Here is an 18,797-nt window from a genome sequence, read left to right as displayed (position 1 = left end):
AGAGGGACATATTAGGCTCAAATAGCATTTCGTTTTGAAGGGAAAAAAGCAGGGCAAAAACTCTTTTTTAAGACTGTAGAGTCTCTTCTGACAGCTAGTCAGAGTTAGAATTAGTTCAAGGAAATGTTAATAATGCATTGCCTGGCCTAATCCCTTTGATATCACCAGGTATCCTCCTGTTCATGGGTTAATTGCTTTAAAAGCGAAGGCAATATTCTGAGCGGTGGGCCGCTTCACCTTTTCACAGCTGTTACCATTGAGTGACAACTAAATCCCATGTGTAAGATGAGGAAGAGCTCAATCTCCAATTGGGAGAAAATTTATGTAAACCACAATCCCTTCAGAATGTGCGGAAGTCATAGACTTTCTTGATTTACTCTGCTTTTCCCAGAAAGCTCTATTGTTCACTTTCCTAAGTCCCATCAACCCTTTGTAGCAGAATATCACAGCGGCAGCAGATAGCTTGAAATATATAAATGCTATCATAGCTCTGATTAATAGCAGTGCTTATGAGTCAAGTCTGATAACAGTGCAGCTCTCCACTCAATTTCAGATACTGCTAATGGAATCTGTCTTCTCCAATTGTAATATGAGAAGGCCTAATTTGCCATGGAGCTTGGAGCTGTCACCAGTAGGGGATTGTGGGGTCAGATGGGAGCTGCCAGGTTTTTGCCCTGCAGCTTGTATCTCTCACTTTGAATAGAGCAGCCCCCTGCCTGCCAGTTAGCTGATAGGCCGCCGTGGGGTTTATGCCACTATATACAATAGGAAAGGGCTACATAGGCTGACTTTATAATTGTGAAGCTAGCTCATATTTCCACAGCTACTGTGCTGCATAATTTCTAATAAGTGGTTTTAACAAACGTCAGATTATGAAAAGTTTCCTCAATTACAGAAACTTATAAAACATTTAAATTGCTAAATCTGTTTCCTGCCGAGATTTTGCCACTGGAACTAGTCATCAGTCATTATGGCTATAATAATAAATGCATATATTTCTTAAAGCTACAAATAAACTTATAAACCATAACTCATATAGATTTGCTGCTTTTCAAAGCCATAAAAAGTAGAAAACAGTCTTAATGAATTGAAATATTACAATATACTTCATAACTTCGCATAGTAAGACTACTTTATATTAAATCTCTGTTGTTTAGTAAGTTAGTGTTGCTGATGAAAGTAGTTTAATACCCTCATTCTGTTGATCTTAGTTATTTGGATCTTTTACGTTTACTTCATGTACCTTTAGTATATAACATTTTAAAAATTATGCAGCATTTTCTAAGTTTTCAGTTAAAAAGGACTTTGAGAATAATATGCTGGACTATACTTTTAACCAATTTCAGTTTTGCTACTGAATACAAAATACACTGTCAAGATTGAGTAATAAGCTAATCTTGAGGCTTTGTGTGCGTGCTTTTTTCTTTTCTTTTTTAAATTAGTTTATTTGTTTATTTTTGGCTGTGTTGGGTCTTTGTTGCTGTGCACGGGCTTTGGGCTTTCTCTAGTTGCGGCGAGCGGGGCTACTCTTCGTTGTGGTGCGCGGGCTTCTCGCTGCGGTGGCTTCTCTTGTTGTGGAGCACGGGCTCTAGGCGCGCAGGCTTCAGTAGTTGTGGTGCATGGGCTTAGTTGCTCCAGGGCATGTGGGATCTTCCTGGACCAGGGCTCAAACCCGTGTCCCCTGCATTGCCAGGCAGATTCTTAACCACTCTGCCACCAGGGAAGCCTAAGGCCTTGTGTGTTTTTAAAAATTTCAAACAAAATTGATGAAAATCTGTAATTTGGGAGTTATTTTAAGCTAGGCTGTACCTTAAGATATTGCCTCCCATAGTGCAAGTCATTTGGCATACTATGGAAACTTGGTAAAATGTAAAGTAAATGATGGTGATTCCTATAAAGCTCAGTTCATTGTTTTCCTTTTAGATATTTGGGTATAAGGTTGATGAGCTGTAATAAAGTGAATTGTTCTAAGCCTTGACTAGTTTCATCATTTATTGGTTAGTGAACAAATTTTAATTCTAATGGAAGTTGTGTAATTACATTTTATTTATGGAAGCTATTCATAATCTTGTTCCTTCCATTTTCACTTGTGCCTTTTTCCTTTTCGAAGCCTTTTCCATTTTTTTCCCAAGTTTATTTAGTGGTTTTAAATCAGGAATAATACTTTGTATTTTTCCTTTCAGTGTACTGGTAGTTGATATTTACGTAGCTGAAAATTCAGGGTAGAACAGTTTTCTTCCTTTTGATAGAATCGCATGGAACAGAATAAACCTTGGTAGGATTTTACCTGGAGTGAAAGTAAATTTTTATAAAATATAGGAAAATGGGATTACTTGCAAATTTACTAAAGATGGAAATGTTTTACATTATTTTTTAGGTGCAGTGATGGTGGCTTCAGAGGTAGAACTTTAATATACCATGTCCTCAATTATTGATTTATGTTTATTAGGTCTAAACTTGAAAATGACAAGAAAAAATTTAGATTCTACTGCTCTCCAAATGCCCACTGACTATAATTTGCCCACCTGGAACATGTTAGATACTCAATACGTATTTGTTGAAAGGGTCTTGAGTGAACTGCCACTCAATGAGAAAGGTTCAGCTGAAACTGAAAACCTTTCTTGTCAGTAGCTTAGCTTCCCAGTTTGACCATCTCCAGGTACATTGAAGAGAGAAATATATGGGTGTTGACTTTGTGAATGGGAGCCAGAGATAACATTTGTATGATCTTCATGAACAAGACCCAGAAAGATAAGAACCTGGGAGGACAGGGGCAGTAGATTTGCCACTAATTGTACCCTGCTTTACCATATGTCTTCCCTGTAATCCACTGCATTTTTTTAAAGTTGTGAATATGAGTTGACACTAATAATAATTTATTTAACAGTAATGCTCAGATGCTGCATTGTGGCCTTCCTACTCGATTCTACTTACTTCAAGTAGGAGTTTTCAGTGTTGAAGGAAAGTAGTGTACCCTCCATGTTGGGTTCTTTGCACACAGGTAACACTGAAGACAAATACATTCATGAATTTTATGAGGCACGTCAAATGTGTGTTCTGAAAGAATTTCAGGTTTCTGTTATTTGCCTTTTGATTGAGGGTTAGACAAACATGTGACTACACATGAAAATCAAATACTGTGTAGCGGAAAGAAAAATATACCTTATCATCAACAGCAAACCTGTGTCAATGGTGTAAATTGTAACCTCCTGATTTATCCATTGTGTCAACAGATGAATAGTATTCCATAAGTGAGAAAACTGCTGCACAGTCAGTACCTTTCTTAGGAATCTCATGTAGGCCTTACAGAATTCTGAGCCTCACATTTGTCAGGATGCTCTTAAAAGCATCACATATTCCTTACCCTACCGGAGAATTTCTGTCAGTGGCATTTTCTGGGGGATATTTTAAATACTTAACCACCTTTCCCATACTATCTGTCATACTCTTGGTATATCTTTTCTCAGTGACTGACCACTGTGATCTCCTGGAATGTGAACTACATGGTTTTAGTGTTAGCCCAAGTTAAAAATAATTAGGAAAATGTATTTACTGCCAATATACTGCAAAATATATTTTATATATAACATATTTGTAAGATATTTATTTATATAAAACATACTTCAATGACTTTTAGATTATTTGTTATTTTGAATCATCCATATCATTACCTTACTCTGTTAATGTGAGACCTTGAAAATTAAGCATGCCTCTCTAATAGTGTAAAAACTTGATTTTGATTGTTGGCATGTGACTATCTTTTAAAATACAATGGTTGTTTTAGTAAAATTTCACAGTAATGTTTGAAGTGTGTGTTCTTCATATAGCCTTGTAAGGTGTTATCTTTCTGTAAGTCAGGTTAGATTCTGAGAACATGTATTTCACTTGAAGAAGTATCTCCCTTGATATCCTTCTATGAGGCTTCATGAGCCTCTAGATTGGGAATAGAAAACAGTTTTTTCTCATATTATATATAACTTATCATGAGGTGTTCTTTAGTTCAACTGGAAAACAGTTTAGATTATTTTGCCATTTATTAGTGAGTTCTGCTGAAAACAGTTCTCATTTTATTCACAACCTCACTTGAATTTCCCCTTTTTTTCCCTCCAGCTTCCTATTAGTGTGGTTGAAGTAGGTTCATCAATTTCAGTAGAAAAATGTACATCTTTTAATTTTAATGAGCTAATTTTAAGATGTCACTTTAGCATATTAAGGGTAAATAAATTCATTAATTCCTTAGTTGCTTTTTAAAAAAATAATAATTACTTAAGCATATTTATTTAAAAGAATGAAATGAAAATTGAAAGTAGGCCTCCTTGACTGCTAAGTGAAAACACAATGGTGTTTTTGATTATGCCAGTTTTCTTTGGGAAAAAAACCCTTCATACTTAGTCTACAGATAGATGACAATTGTTTTGTCTTATTTGGGAGGTACTTATATGTATACTCCATCTGTACATTTGACTTTATGGACGATTCCAAACAGCTCATTTTGTGGGCTTAGGACAACAATTTCATTTAAAACTCATGTTTAAATAACAATATCAGATTAGATATTCCTTTCATATATGTTTGAAAGAAATATTGCTTAGCCAGAAATTTGGACTACCAATTCATGTACCATTATTTATGCATAGTGTTTCACTCTACTTATATAATCTAACTCTGCCAAAAAATTACAAATATATGTTGTAGCCTTTTCGGGGAAAAAAAATGCAGAATGTGTGTTCTGGTTAGAATTATTGCCCAAAAGAGTTAGATTACAACTAACTTGTTTAATCACTCATTTTGGGGAACCCTTCATTGAGAAGGCTCATAATTGGTCCAACTCATAACAAAGGCCCCAGCAATCAAAACAGATGATGGATTAATTAGAGGCTTTAAGAAGTCAGTAGCCAACAAACACATGAAAGAATGCTCAACATCATTAACCATTAGAGAAATGCAAATCAAAACTACAATGAGATATCATCTCACACCGGTCAGAATGGCCATCATCAAAAAATCTACAAACAATAAATGCTGGAGAGGGTGTGGAGAAAAGGAAACCCTCTTGCACTGTTGGTGGGAATGTAAATTGATACAGCCACTGTGGAGAACACTATGGAGGTTCCTTAAAAAACTAAAAACAGAACTACCATACGACCCAGCAATCCCATTAACTGGGCATATACCCTGAGAAAACCATAATTAAAAAAGAGTCTTGTACCAAAATGTTCATTGCAGTTCTATTTACAATAGCCAGGACATGGAAGCAACCTAAGTGTCCATCAACAGATGAATGGATAAAGAAGATGTGGCACATATATACAATAGAATATTACTCAGCCATAAAAAGAAATGAAATTGAGTCGTTTGTAGTGAGGTGGATGGACCTAGAGTCTGTCATACAAAGTGAAGTTAGTCAGAAAGAGAAAAACAAATACCGTATGCTAACATATATATATATATATATATGGAATCTAAAAAAAAAAAAAATGGTCACAAAGAACCTAGGGGCAAGACGGGAATAAACACACAGACCTACTAGAGAATGGACTTGAGGATACGGAGAGGGGGAAGGGTAAGCTGGGACAAAGTGAGAGAATGGCACGGACATATATACACTCCCAAACATAAAATAGATAGCTAGTGGGAAGCAGCTGCATAGCACAGGGAGATCAGCTCGGTGGTTTGTGACCACCTAGAGGGATGGGATAGGGAGGGTGGGAGGGAGGGAGACGCAAGAGGGAAGAGATATGGGGACATATGTATAACTGATTCACTTCGTTATAAAGTAGAAACTAACACACCATTGTAAAGCAATTATGCTCTAATAAAGATGTTTTTTAAAAAAAGTATTCAGTAGATTCATAGAATTCATGCCATTTTTAAAAAAACTGATAAACAGATTTAAAACAGTGCTTGCTAAGTCATCTTTTCTTTTTAATTTATTTATTACTTATTTGGCTGCATCGGGTCTTAGTTCCGGTATGCGGGATCTTTCGTTGCAGCGTGCAGGCTCTTTGTTGTGGTGCACAGGCTTCAGAGCACGCAGCCTCAGTAGTTGTGGCACGTGGGCTCTCTAGTTGTGGCACATGGGCTCCAGAGCGCATGGGCTCAGTAGTTGCAGAGCGTGCGCTTAGTTGCCCTGTGGCATGTGGGATCTTAGTTCCCTGACCAGGGATTGAACCTGTGTCCCCTGCATTGGAAGGTGGATTCTTAACCACTGGATCACCAGGGAAGTCCCGCTAAGTCATCTTATTTGCTTAAAAAGTTTAAGACCAGATTCACCTACAGACATATTTGTCAATGTGATTTTTGCAGCATCACTTAGATAAGTCTTCTGCACATTTAATGTCTTTTTCTATCTCAAATTCGCAGTGGCTTATTTATATGAATGGTTCATTGATATTTGCCTCAAAAAGACATAAAATGGAAACTTTGAGGTATTTCGTTTGAAATTTCACAGAAGTTTGAGAAACTGTAAGGGATCTTCTTTACACATCAGTGTGAAAGGCAATATGAGTAACTGTGAACCTTCCATATTTTATTTTTTGCTTTGAAATATTTGTGTTACAGACAAGGAATAAATCAAGTAATATGAAAAAAACTTTTAAAGTAAATTATTATTTCTATACTGTTACCAAAAGAATATTTAAACACTTGAATTAAAGTACAGAATGATACAATGATTATTCCCTAGTTTCTGAAAGATATATCCATATGGACCTCACTTTATTTTTAAAAAATCAACGTAACAAAATACAATGAATCTTTTAGTTTTTTTCCCTTAATCGCATTTGTTACTAAAACATCACTTTTATAACAGTAAAGAACAGCAGTGATAAAGGACATGGTCCTTAAAAGAAACAAAATTTACTCCACTACCGAAACATCTTTTCTTTCGATTTTTTACAATTAAAAAAGAATAATTTCTAAGTAATGGCATAAGTTATTTTATAAAGCATTACTAGAGATGGTTGGACTTAGGTTGCGGTAATTAGAAACCATTGCTATTTGGATATTTGAAGAGCATTAAAAACTGAAGATAAAGTGTATCTGAAATTATATATATATATATAAACATTTAGTTTTCAAAAAGTCATATAGCTTTTCTATATGGGATACACAAATACACATATATGTAAAGTGCAATATACTTTTACCTTTTAAAAAGTGCTAAAATGCTGACATGGCTATCTAGTGGTATCAGTAATCCAAAAATAATTCTCTTGGAGAGTTTTAAGTTCCTCACATCTGGTTTCCTTCCTATGTTTTGATTAGGTTACAGTTAAAATATTCTGTTCCTCAGAAATACAGAAAAATCTACCTATTCAGTACCCATTTATTATGTTTAATGAGAACCGGGAGATGGAGCAACTACCCTAGTCTTGGTGAAAGTACTTTCGGGAAAACTTCTTGGAAAGGTGATGCCCATATTGAGTTGTACACAATGAGTGGCAGTGGCCAAGTGAAGGCAGAACCATGTTCCAGATACAGAGAACCTCCTATGCAGAGAAACCCAGAGGTGGAGGAGAAAGAGCCTGTGAGCACAAGGACTTAACAAGTCATTCAGTGTTGCTGGAGCACAGCTCGAAATGGGTTATGTCAAAAATGAAGCTACAGGTGGACTGAGACCAGATCACGAAAATCCTTGTCTGTTGTCATGGGGAGCTTGGAATATGCTTGATAGTCAGAGAGGAATCCTTAAAGGGTTGGAGGCAGAAAAGTTCAAGATCAGATATGCTTGAGGTCCCTCACTCTGGTGGCAGTGGTGGGCGTAGCACTGGAAGCAGGCAGCACGCAAAGCTGCAGTATTGGTGTGAACCTGAGGTGTGGATTCAGATGAGCTGAACTAGGGCAGTGGTGATGTGGGTGGAGAGAAGAGCGTGAGTTTTTAAAATGTTGATGAAGTACAGTTGGCAGGATGTGATATGTTTTGCAGGGAGAAGGGGAGAGGAGTTCTGATGATGACTCCTAGGTCTCTTAACTTAGATAACTAAACGAGGAAGATAATGAAATTTACTAAGATAGAGAACACGGGAGCAGGAATTATTTCAGGGAGGGGGATGAGAAATCAGTTTTGCATGTACGGACACTGAGGTTCTATGGAATGTCCAGAGTTGGGGTGGCTTTGTGGTGACGGTACAACAGTAAGTTGGGGATAAGGTAAGTTCAAAACTAAGGGAGAGGCATTCCTGGAGACATTTGGTTCCTTTAGTTTGTAGCTGGCAGGTGAAATCAAGATGGTGAATAAAGTCACCCAGGCAGAGCAGAGTGAGAACAATGTCCTGAGAAAGAAATCTTGGGAAACGCTGGCTTTAAAGGAGTTAAATGCAAGAAGAGGAGCCATTTGGAGAAAACACATAAGGAAGATCCAGAGCCATAGAAGGAAACCCAGAGGATGTGAGGTCCAGATGTCAACTCAATGAGTGTGGCTGTGGGAGTGACCCAGGGCAGCAGAGGGGTCCCCAGAGCCTGTTGTATTTGGCAGTTAGATGGTCATTGGGGACCCCAGTGAGAACAATTTTAGTAGAGAACCAGGAGGGTGAGAACAGAGGGTGGAGGCTGCAGATGTGGACAGTGTGAAGCCAATCCTGAGCCTCACCGTAACCCTGAAACTTGCCTTCAGAAAAGCATCCTCGACATCAGCTTGCTCTTTAGTCATTTATCTCCATCTCAATAAGGTGAAACGAAGCATGCGCAGATAATGTGTATACCGTGAACAATATAATGAGACTGCCTGCCTACAGAGTCAGTGAATGAACTGGATCCTCACCATTCCTGACATTATCCTTTGACGGGTTAGCCAGTCACAGACCCAGCTTGCTGTGTACTCACGTGGGGGGGCACATCTCCTCGTTAGCCTGCGTGTGATGTGGCACTGGGCCACACACCTGTCTTCCTACACCGGGCTCACCCTGCAGACTTATTAATGTATGATGTACTGCTTGTCTTTTGAGAAAAATGCTTAATTTTAATGAATATCGTATGATTTTGAGAACAGCTTTATTAAACTCTTCCATCACAGGCTCCTTTCAACAGTAGAGTCGTCTTACTTTACAGGCCTGTTCCATCCTTCAGCAATTTTCCGTCCCCTTTCCCAACCCACTTCCCACTCCCTGCCTGACTTGAGCTTTCAGCTCCCTCATTTCCTCGATGCCCCTACACTTGTCTTCCATTTAATTGAGACCTAGATCCCTTTGCTCATCTTTTTGATCCCTCCATCAGCCCCCTGCTGGCTCTGCTTCCATCCCCATCCAATGTAGACCCTGTGGTTCATACTTTAACACCTTTCCCTCTTGTCCTTCTGTCCTGCTTACCTAGTAAAGCCCCTAACCCCAGCTCCGTCCAGCCTGCCCAGGCCCAGCTCAGGCTGCTGCAGACCTTTCCACAGCCATGCGGACCGAGGCTATACTGCCGCATATCCATAGCCCCTGCGGTCTCCAGCCTCAGCTGAGCGTTTATTATTACGTGTTATTTGCTACCTACAAGTCCTTGTTATGTAGCCTTCCTCAGCCTGTGGAGTTTTCTCACAACAGATGTTTCAAATTATCTCTACTTTTCTTAATCCATTAATTTGTACATGTTACGTGGTCAGTAAATGTTGGTTGATTCTGAATCTTAGTATGAAGTAACACACTGCCTTTTAAAGGCAGTGTGTTCAAACGTGTGTGTTTGAAGAGACATTCACAGTTTGACTTATAAAAGGCTGTTGGAATCAAAGAACTTCTCACAGGCTTAGCCTATATACCTTATTTTATGGAAAACATAAATAGTAAAATGACGAGGCCTCCAAAATGTCTTAGTATATTCTCTTTATGGATGCACGCGTAACTTTCTGCCCTTAAGCATACCTGCCGTCTCTTCCGTGTCCCACAAAGCTCTGACAAGCATTTATTTTAAGCATTTAAGCATTTATTTTCAGAATTTCCTCACACAGTTTTTCTTGAAGACTTAATAGAAATAATAAACAGGGAAGGCAGGTTGTTTTAGTCAGGATTCTTGATTGCAAGCAATTGACTCTGGCTGTGTTTAGCAAAAAAGAAACATATTGAAAGGAAGAATGCTACAACTCAATAATAAAAAGACAACACAATTTTAAAAATGGGCAAAAGATCTGAATAGACATTTCTCCAGGGAAGATGTACAAATGGCCAATAAGTGCTTAAAAAGTTGTGCAACATCATTAGCCATTAGGGAAATGCAAATCAAAATCTCAATGTGAGGGACTGCCCTAGTGGCGCAGTGGTTAAGACTCTGCGTTCCCAATGCAGGGGGCCCGGATTCGATCCCTACTCAAGGAACTAGATCCCACATGCGTGCTGCAACTAAGAGGTCGCATGCCTCAACTAAGGAGCTGGAGAACTGCAACTAAGGAGCCCGGCTGCCATGACTAAGGAGCCTGCCTGCCACAACTAAGACCCAGCGCAACCAAATAAATGTTTTTTTAAAAAATGCTTTAAAAAAAAAATCTCAGGGAGATACCACTTCACACCCACTAGGATGGCTAGAATCAAAAAATCAGATAACAGGTGTTCACTAGGTTGTGGAAAAATCAGAACCCTCATCCATTGCTAGTGGGAATGTAAAATTATGTAGTGACTTTGGAAAACAGTCTAGCAGTTCCTCAGATGATTAAATGGGTTGCCATAGGCTCCAGCAATTCCACTCCTAGTTACATACCCTAGAGAAATGAAAGCATATGTCCACACAAAAACTTGTACACAAATGTGTATAGGCGCACTATTCATAGTAGGCAAAAGGTGGAAACAGTCCAAATGTCCATCAACGGAAGAATGAATAAGCAAAATTTGGTATATCTATACAGTGGAATATTAATTCATCCATAAAAAGAAATGAGATACTGATACTACAAGTTGGATGAACCTCGAACACGTTGTGCTAAGTGAAAGAAGCCGGTCACAGAAGTCCACATATTCTATGATTCCATTTATAAGAAAGCCCAGAAGAGGGAAATTCACAGACAGAAAGTAGATTAGTGGTTGCTTAAGCCTGGCAGTGAGATTGCGGGTGGGGATGGGGGGAGATAGTTAAAGGAGAGAGAGTTTCTTTCTGAGGTGATGAAAATGTTATAAAATTGACTGTAGTGATCGTTGCATATATCTGTAAATATACTAAAAATATTTAATTGTACACTTTACATGGGTGAATGTACAGTATATGAATTATGTCTCAATAAAGCTTTTTACAAAAGGAAACATTCAAATCTAGTACTGGAAAAAAAAGAAGGAAGTTGCACAGCTTGCAGGATTTCTAGGAGGGATGGATTACCAGGCTCAGAGCCCAAAATATTCAGAGTCCTAGGCAGGTATATGCTAGTGAAACCACCACTGCTGCCATCTCTGGACCCAGACACCCCAGCTTACACCACCAACACTGACCTGGATTCTGAGCACTGCCCTTCCAAGTGCTGCCATCGTTGTCTGTGAAAATGATGCACAAATCCCACCAGGCATGTCTGATTCTGTCTCCATCCCTGCTTCTTGGCCTCACGATTTTCCAGTTCAAAGAATGGAGCAGGTGATTCTGACAGACAGAGCCCAGGTCATACACCAATGCTCTAGCTGCAAGGGGGATTGGAAAAGTATCTCGTATTTTCAGTGTGTATAATAGGAGGGGCCTTGCCTCATAAACTCATATCCCTCAAGCATAGGAGAGGATTTTAGATGTTAAGCAGCAAAACCAAAAGAAAAGAAAAGGTCCACTACCCTTTTGTCTTCAATTTATATTAGGACTACAACCCAAATTCCTATAGACTGAGTTGATTTCTAAGCAAGCTCATTTGAGATGCTAAAAAGATCATGATTATAGGTTTGATTTCCATTACTGGTTTTATAATCAGTTATCTTCTCTTCTATCACCTTACTCAGCAGTCTCACAAATTATTTCTCTGATACCAAGAAAAATCTAATGAAAGAGTATACGGATTATTTGTTGTAAAACCATCCTGACCTTGGCAGGAGGGTGGTGTGGGACAGAAATCAGGTGGGGAGAATTCAGATTATAAAGACCTTGCTGTTGTAGGATAAGTCTTCAATAAAACGCTAATGTACATAACTATCTGTAATAGTCTAAGGTGACTGGATAAATTTTATCACTGAAGTTGATAATTTTACCTTTACTCTTCAGTTTCTAAAACCTTATGAAATATTTGAAAAGGCAGTTAACATAGTTCATAATTCCAATAATTAATGTCAACAATTCAAACACTAGGATGTCTTCCTGAGTATAATAATGTGTTAAAAATCATTGTAGATTAGTGAGTCATGAGTTTTCTTCCTGAGGATTTGTACATATCAGTTCTCTTTAATTAACTGTTTGGTGGTTTTAAACTTTAATTGCCCTTTCAAAAAAAAAAAGGTTAAAATCAATCTTGACAGGTGTGTACAATTCAAGTTGGTAGTATGTTGTGTTGATAAAACAGACATAAACACGATTCTAATAATGGACAAAACTTTTGTTCTGTTCTATTTACTCAAGGAGTGCATAGTTAACCAAGTAAAAGTACAATGTATCATTAGTCTGGAATAAATTATTTGACATTAAAACTAAAAGAACCATCTTTTACCCCATAATGTCATGGTCCTAAATAGCTAGACTAATAATTTCAATCCTGGTTCTGCCACTTAATTACCTACCATAGGACTTGGAAAAATTACTTGGCCTCCCTGAGCCTCAGTTTCTTCATTTGAAAAAAGGAGACAAATCACGTCTACTCATAGGGTTATTGTGCATATTAAATGAATTAATATAAAGAAGGCACTTAGAGCAATACCTGAAACACAGCTAGCAAGAAACTCAATAAATGTTAGCAAATTATCTTGGAAATTTGCTGATTTTTTTTTTTTTTTTTTTTTTTTTTGGCGGTACGCGGGCCTCTCACTGTTGTGGCCTCTTCCGCAGCGGAGCACAGGCTCCGGACACGCAGGAGCAGCGGCCATGGCTCACGGACCCAGCTACTCGGCAGCATGTGGGATCCTCCCAGACCGGGGCACGAACCCGTGTCCCCTGCATCGGCAGGCGGACTCAACCACTGCGCCACCAGGGAAGCCCCTGATTTGTTTTTTTAACTTCTTATTTTGCCGTAATTTCAGATTTATAGAAAAGTGGCAAGAAGAGCCCAACTCTGTCTACCCTTTACCCAGGTTCCCCAGATGTTAGTATTTTACCACATTCGCTTTATGCTTGACTCAGTGAGTATGCATGTATTGTTTTGTTTTGTTTTTTAACCATTTAAGAATAAGCTGCAGTCATAGTATCCTTTTACCCTTAAATGCTTCAAGATATGTTCCTTAAAAACATTTTCTTGTATATCCACAGTGGAGGTCTCAAAGAAATTATCAGTGATACAACACTGGTACCTAACCTTCAGACTTGATTCAATTCTTCCAATTTTCTCAGATAGTGTTCTTATAGTAGAAGAAAATCCTAGATCATGTCTTTTATTCTGTTGTGTATTCCTCTTTAATCTGAAACTGTTCCTCATGATTTTTTTTGTTTTTTGTCAAGACCTTGACATTTTTTGATACATACGGGCCAGTTATTTTGTAGTGTCCTTCAGTTTGAGTTTGTCTTTCCTCTTGCTTAAATTCAGGTAATGCATTTTTGGCAGGAATGCCATAGAAATGATGCTGTATTCTTTTTATTGCAATAGATAAGGAAGCATATGATGTTTGTTTGTCCCATTACTGGGCTGTCAACTTTGATCATGTGGTTAAGATTGTGTCTGTCCAGTTTGCCACTGTGAAGTTACCATTTCTCCCTTTGTAATTAATCTGTTAACAGGATGATACCTTTAGACTATGTACATATTTCTGTTACTGCAAACCTCTTACCAACTATTTTGGTATCCATTGATTATTGTTATGACAGTTGCCAAATGGTGATTTTAATTCCATCATTTCTTCTGCAGTTATTAGTTATTAGTTGACTTTCCATGGACTTTCTCTTCTCACCCAATTTTTGTATCACTATAGATTCATAGATTCTTATTTATTCATTGGGTTACAGTCTATTACTATAATTATCTTGATGACCAAGTTATCCCCAGTTTGGCCATGAGAGCCCTGTAAGCTGGCTCCTATGTCCTTTTGTCATGTCTCCGTTTGAGCACTTCCTTTCTTTTAAGTAGAGGAAGGAATCTTGCATCTTATGCTGACTGTCCAGAGTCATATTGAGAGCTGAAACTTAGTTCCTTTAAAATGTTGCTAACTTGAAGATTAATTCATTCTCTCATTTGCTAAGTTTCCTTTCTGTGCTTGGGGCTAGATGCTTCCAATCTAAGTGAAGTTTAACTCCAGTTCATATTTCAAAAACAATGTCAAAATAATTGTTACAGACAGTTAAATGCTATCAATATGCAGAGATGGGCTAGAAACCAGGGAATTGAAGAGAAAATTGAGAAAAGAGCAGAGTTTTAATAAAGGAGCAGCGAAGATATTCAGTTCAGCACTACAGCATGAGCAAAGGTGCAGAGCTAGGAATAGTCCTGTCTTATTAGGGAATTTTGAGGAGCTTGACTAGTTGGTGGGAGATCATGTTGGTAATTAGTGGCTAGGGGTGTCTGGTTTATTGGGAGCCTGGATTCCAGCCTAACTCATTTCTTACTTATCCTATAGGGATGAAGAGTATTCACAAAGAGTATGTTTCAGAAAGTTTAATCTGATGTTATATTGCAGAAGGTTGGAAAAACATAAGACAAGTTAGGAAACTATTAAAATAATTGAGTGTAAGGCAATAGGAATACAAATCGAAAGGAATCTGGGAAGGAATTTGGAAGGAAGAAATAACTTTAGGGTACTGAATCAGGATAACTGGGAGAATGGGGTACTCTGCAAGAAATAGGAAACTGATGATTTTTATAAGGGAAAGAAAACAGAAAAATTGTAAAGAGAAACTCAAAGAAAAACAAGTTTGGTGATACTGAAATTTTTTAGCTTTTTTTTTTTTTTCTATTAAGATTGATTAAAAGCCATGCAGTCACTCCATACTTTTTATACAAAGCAATACAGCTAAAAAGTAACGCCCTGGGACCATATAATATCATAATTATTAGACACAGAGATGCTTGCTGAATAATGCTTGTAAGCAATAGATTTTCAGTAATAGCTTTAATTTTCATAGCTTTAGATTTATAGTGAAATAGGAAGTTGTTTTGGTTTGATATGCCACACTACCAGTCTCAAATCTTATCTCTGAATTGAGATCCAGTTTCCTTGACTGATTTGAAATGTGGGGCTCTTGTTGGCATTTGGGGGCGAGGAATTTGTTTCCAAGTGTAGCATTTGATTCTTCTGGGTTTCTAAAATTCACATTCCCATCCTTCTCTTTAAAAGATATATCATTTTTAACTTTGACGTTGTGTAAAGAAGAAATCATCAGAAACTAAGAATCTAGCTTACAAGATCTTAAAAGCACCAAATATTGTGACCAAGACATATTTTGCCAAATGTTGGGAGATAAATGTAGGAAGTACCTAGATCCAAACATTCCACAATAAGTGAATGTTCCTGAACAGATATTCTGCCATTTCATTAATTTTTACAATTAAACGCATTTCAGTCTTAACCAGTCGTTATCATTCTTCTTCTTAGATATAGCAAGAAAAATGACACAGGTTTGTTATCTCTCTAGCTACTGTCTCTTCAGGCTTTCTGAACTGGCTTGAATCCTAAAGGTTACATCTGAGAACTAAACCTCATCCAATCCATAGGATACCAAGCAGGTTTGTTCATTTGTTTGTTAATAGGTTAATATATGGACTTCATAATTAAAATCTGTTGAAAGGAATTATTACATGAAGTAATGTATTAACCATCTAATGTGTTGGGATAGTGCTGGGCGACTGTCGTAATTGCTGCTGCTACAGTTCACAAAAAGGAAAGTAAAGTCGGTCCTTTTGGTTGGGAAAGAAGATTTCATGTTATCTGTATTTGCAGGCTTTCTGGCTCATATGCTGGAGGAATCCTTGCTGCGGGGGTGTTTTCATTTTCTCGTCTAACATGGCAGTGGTCCATTGCAGCAGAGGTTTTTAGCTTAAACAATCTGTTTGTGGGGCTGCTTATGGCTCTTACTGTACATTTTGAGGAGGCAACAACTGCACAAGAAAGATCAAAGGTAACCTATTTTGATCAAAGTGAAATCACTTTTTGTTTTAATTTTTAGACAGATGCTCTATTTCTTTTTAACTTTGGTTTAGATATTGTTTATCTATTCTGATTACTGTCAAGGTAATCTAGGCATGTTGAGAGAGAAAATATTCTCAATTCTTTTACTATGAACGATGAGAGCCTTTATAAAACATGCAATTTTTTTTTTCTTTCAGAGTTCAGAAGGTTTTTGAAGAATGAGGGTATTCTGAAATCCCTTTTGAGTCCTATGAGAAAGATAGACTTGTTGGTTAATCCACCATCGCGTGTGTGTGTGTGTGTGTGTGTGTGTGATCTTAAGATGCCAAGTCCTCAGTTGACTACCTTAAATTATTTACCATTATGGCACATTGACTTATTCTCTAATTGCAAAAAAAATCAAATTTGCACTTTTTTTTTTAACTAAAAGGAGAGGATCAACTGTAAAATGAAGTAGTCCCAAAGAGATTACAGTGACTTCTAAGGCCAACACTATCATCAAAATAATTTGAAATGTGGAGGAACCCTGTCTTCTAAGGGCTTACCGTCTATACATTGAAGAGTGCCAGATCATCTTAGTATATGCACAGCCTGTGTCATTAAAGATTATAGAAACAGAAGAATATAAAAGTTTATCTGTGGCTTCCATAAACAAACCTGTGGTGCTATTAGAGTTTATTTATTTATTTATTTATTTTGTGGTACGCGGGCCTCTCACTGTTGTGGCCTCTCCCATTGCGGAGCACAGGCTCCGGATGCGCAGGCTCAGTGGCCATGGCTCACGGGCCCAGCCGCTCCGTGGCATGGGGGACCTTCCCAGACCGGGGCACGAACCCGTGTCCCCTGCATCGGCAGGCGGACTCTGAACCACTGCGCCACCAGGGAAGCCCCTAGAGTTTATTTTTTATTTAAAATAAACTTTTTTCTGATTATGAAAATAACAGATGTTCAAAAATAGCAGAAAGACCACCCATAGAGAACCAGATTTCTAAATAAAAGTGTTATATTCAATTTATTTAATTCAATAGGAGAAAAAGTAAAACAGAATTGTTGAACTTCAGTTCTAGATTTCACTTGAATGAGAATTACACAATATCCTGTTACTGTTAGGACATGTCATCCTATAGGACTTAGTAAAACTTGGTTTGAAGACAGTAATTTAAGGTCACACTCTGCAATGATTTGATGAGAATGAAAAATAATAATGAAAAATGGTGATAAACATTAGTGCATGTTAAAGCATGACTGTTTGCATCTAAGATGTTGATTTTAACCAGACTTATTGTACAAATGCTTAGCTTTAATATAAAGAATAGCTTTTTACTATTGTGCTGTTTTTGGTGAATTTTTAACTTGGATTTTTTTTCTTTTTTTTTCTTTTCAGATAGCTAAAATTGGTGCTTTCTGCTGTGGCCTTAGCTTATGTAATCAGCACACAGTAGTAGTCTATGTTTTGTGCATAATACCATGGATTCTTTTTCGACTTTTAAAAGAGAAGGTAAGTTTTTCTTTTTTTTTTTTGCGGTGTGTGGGCCTCTCACTGCCATGGCCTCTCCCCTTGTGGAGCACAGGCTCCGGACACGCAGGCTCAGCAGCCATGGCTCACAGGCCCAGCCGCTCCACGGCATTTGGGATCTTCCCAGACCGGGGCACGAACCCGTGTCCGCTGCTTCGGCAGGCGGACTCTCAACCACTGCGCCACCAGGGAAGCCCCAAAGGTAAGTTTTTGAGTAAAAATGAAAATTCATAATATTTTATTTATGCCCACTATGACATTTAGGGAATCAGAAAACATGGGGCTTGCTTTATTTATTTATTTATTTCATATAAAGCTTGATAGGAATATCATTGAATCTATAGATGGCGTTGGGTAGTATGAACATTTTAACAATATTAATTATTTTAATCCATGAACATGATATATCTTTTCATTTGTGTCTTCTTCAGTTTCTTTCATCAATGTCTTTCAGTTTTCAGTACACAGATATTTCACCTCCTTGGTTAAATTTATTCCTAAGCATTTTATCTTTTTGATGTTATTGTAAATGAGATAGTTTATTTTTTTCCAGATAGTTCATTGTTATTATATAGAAACACAACTAACTTTTGTGTGTTGATTTTGTATCCTTCAACTTTCCTGAATTTGTTTATTAGTTCTAACAGCTTTTTGATGGAATCTTTAGGATTTTCTATATAAGATCATGTCATCTGCAAACAGAGACAATTTTATTTCTTCTTTTTTTTTTTTTTCTTTTGGCTCTGCTGAGCCGCATATGGGATCTTAGTTCTCCCACCAGGGATCAAACCCCTGCCACCTGCAGTGGAAGCGTGGATTCCTAACCACTGGACTGCCAGGGAATTCCCACTTCTTCCTTTCTAATTTGGATTCCTTTTATTTCTTTTTCTTGCCTGATTACTCTGAGTAGGACTTCAGTACTATGTTGAACATGAGTGGTAAGACTGGTGAGTGAGCACCCGTGTCTTGTTCCTGATCTTAAAGGAGAAGCTTTCAGTCTGTCACCACTGAGTATGATGTTAGCTGTGGGCTTGTCATATATGGCTTTTATTACGTTAATGTATGACCCACATCCATTAAATCAGAATTATTTTAGATTGGGATCAGCCACTGGCTCGGCTCTGCAGACGTGCAGAACTGCTGGCTAA

General features: G+C 37.8%; 1 protein-coding gene across 8 annotated transcripts in view; it reads left to right on the top strand.

The window, feature by feature from the left end:
* Positions 1-18,797, top strand: part of TMEM260 (transmembrane protein 260) — a 67,549-nt gene that overhangs the window by 10,815 nt on the left and 37,937 nt on the right. For all 8 annotated transcript variants that reach the window (XR_004525057.2, XM_019923644.3, XM_019923630.3 and 5 more), the window contains exons 4-5: positions 15,945-16,122; positions 17,518-17,631. Coding sequence is in view for 7 of the 8 variants with exons in the window: in XM_019923644.3 (XP_019779203.1) it covers positions 15,945-16,122; positions 17,518-17,631 (292 nt within the window). In the remaining variant the exon portion in view is untranslated. The remainder of the gene's footprint in view (positions 1-15,944; positions 16,123-17,517; positions 17,632-18,797) is intronic.

The sequence above is a fragment of the Tursiops truncatus genome, chromosome 2 (assembly GCF_011762595.2).
Source record: "Tursiops truncatus isolate mTurTru1 chromosome 2, mTurTru1.mat.Y, whole genome shotgun sequence".
Taxonomy (NCBI): domain Eukaryota; kingdom Metazoa; phylum Chordata; class Mammalia; order Artiodactyla; family Delphinidae; genus Tursiops; species Tursiops truncatus.
Note: the sequence above shows the minus strand (reverse complement) of the source record. Positions and strands in the feature narration are given on the sequence as shown.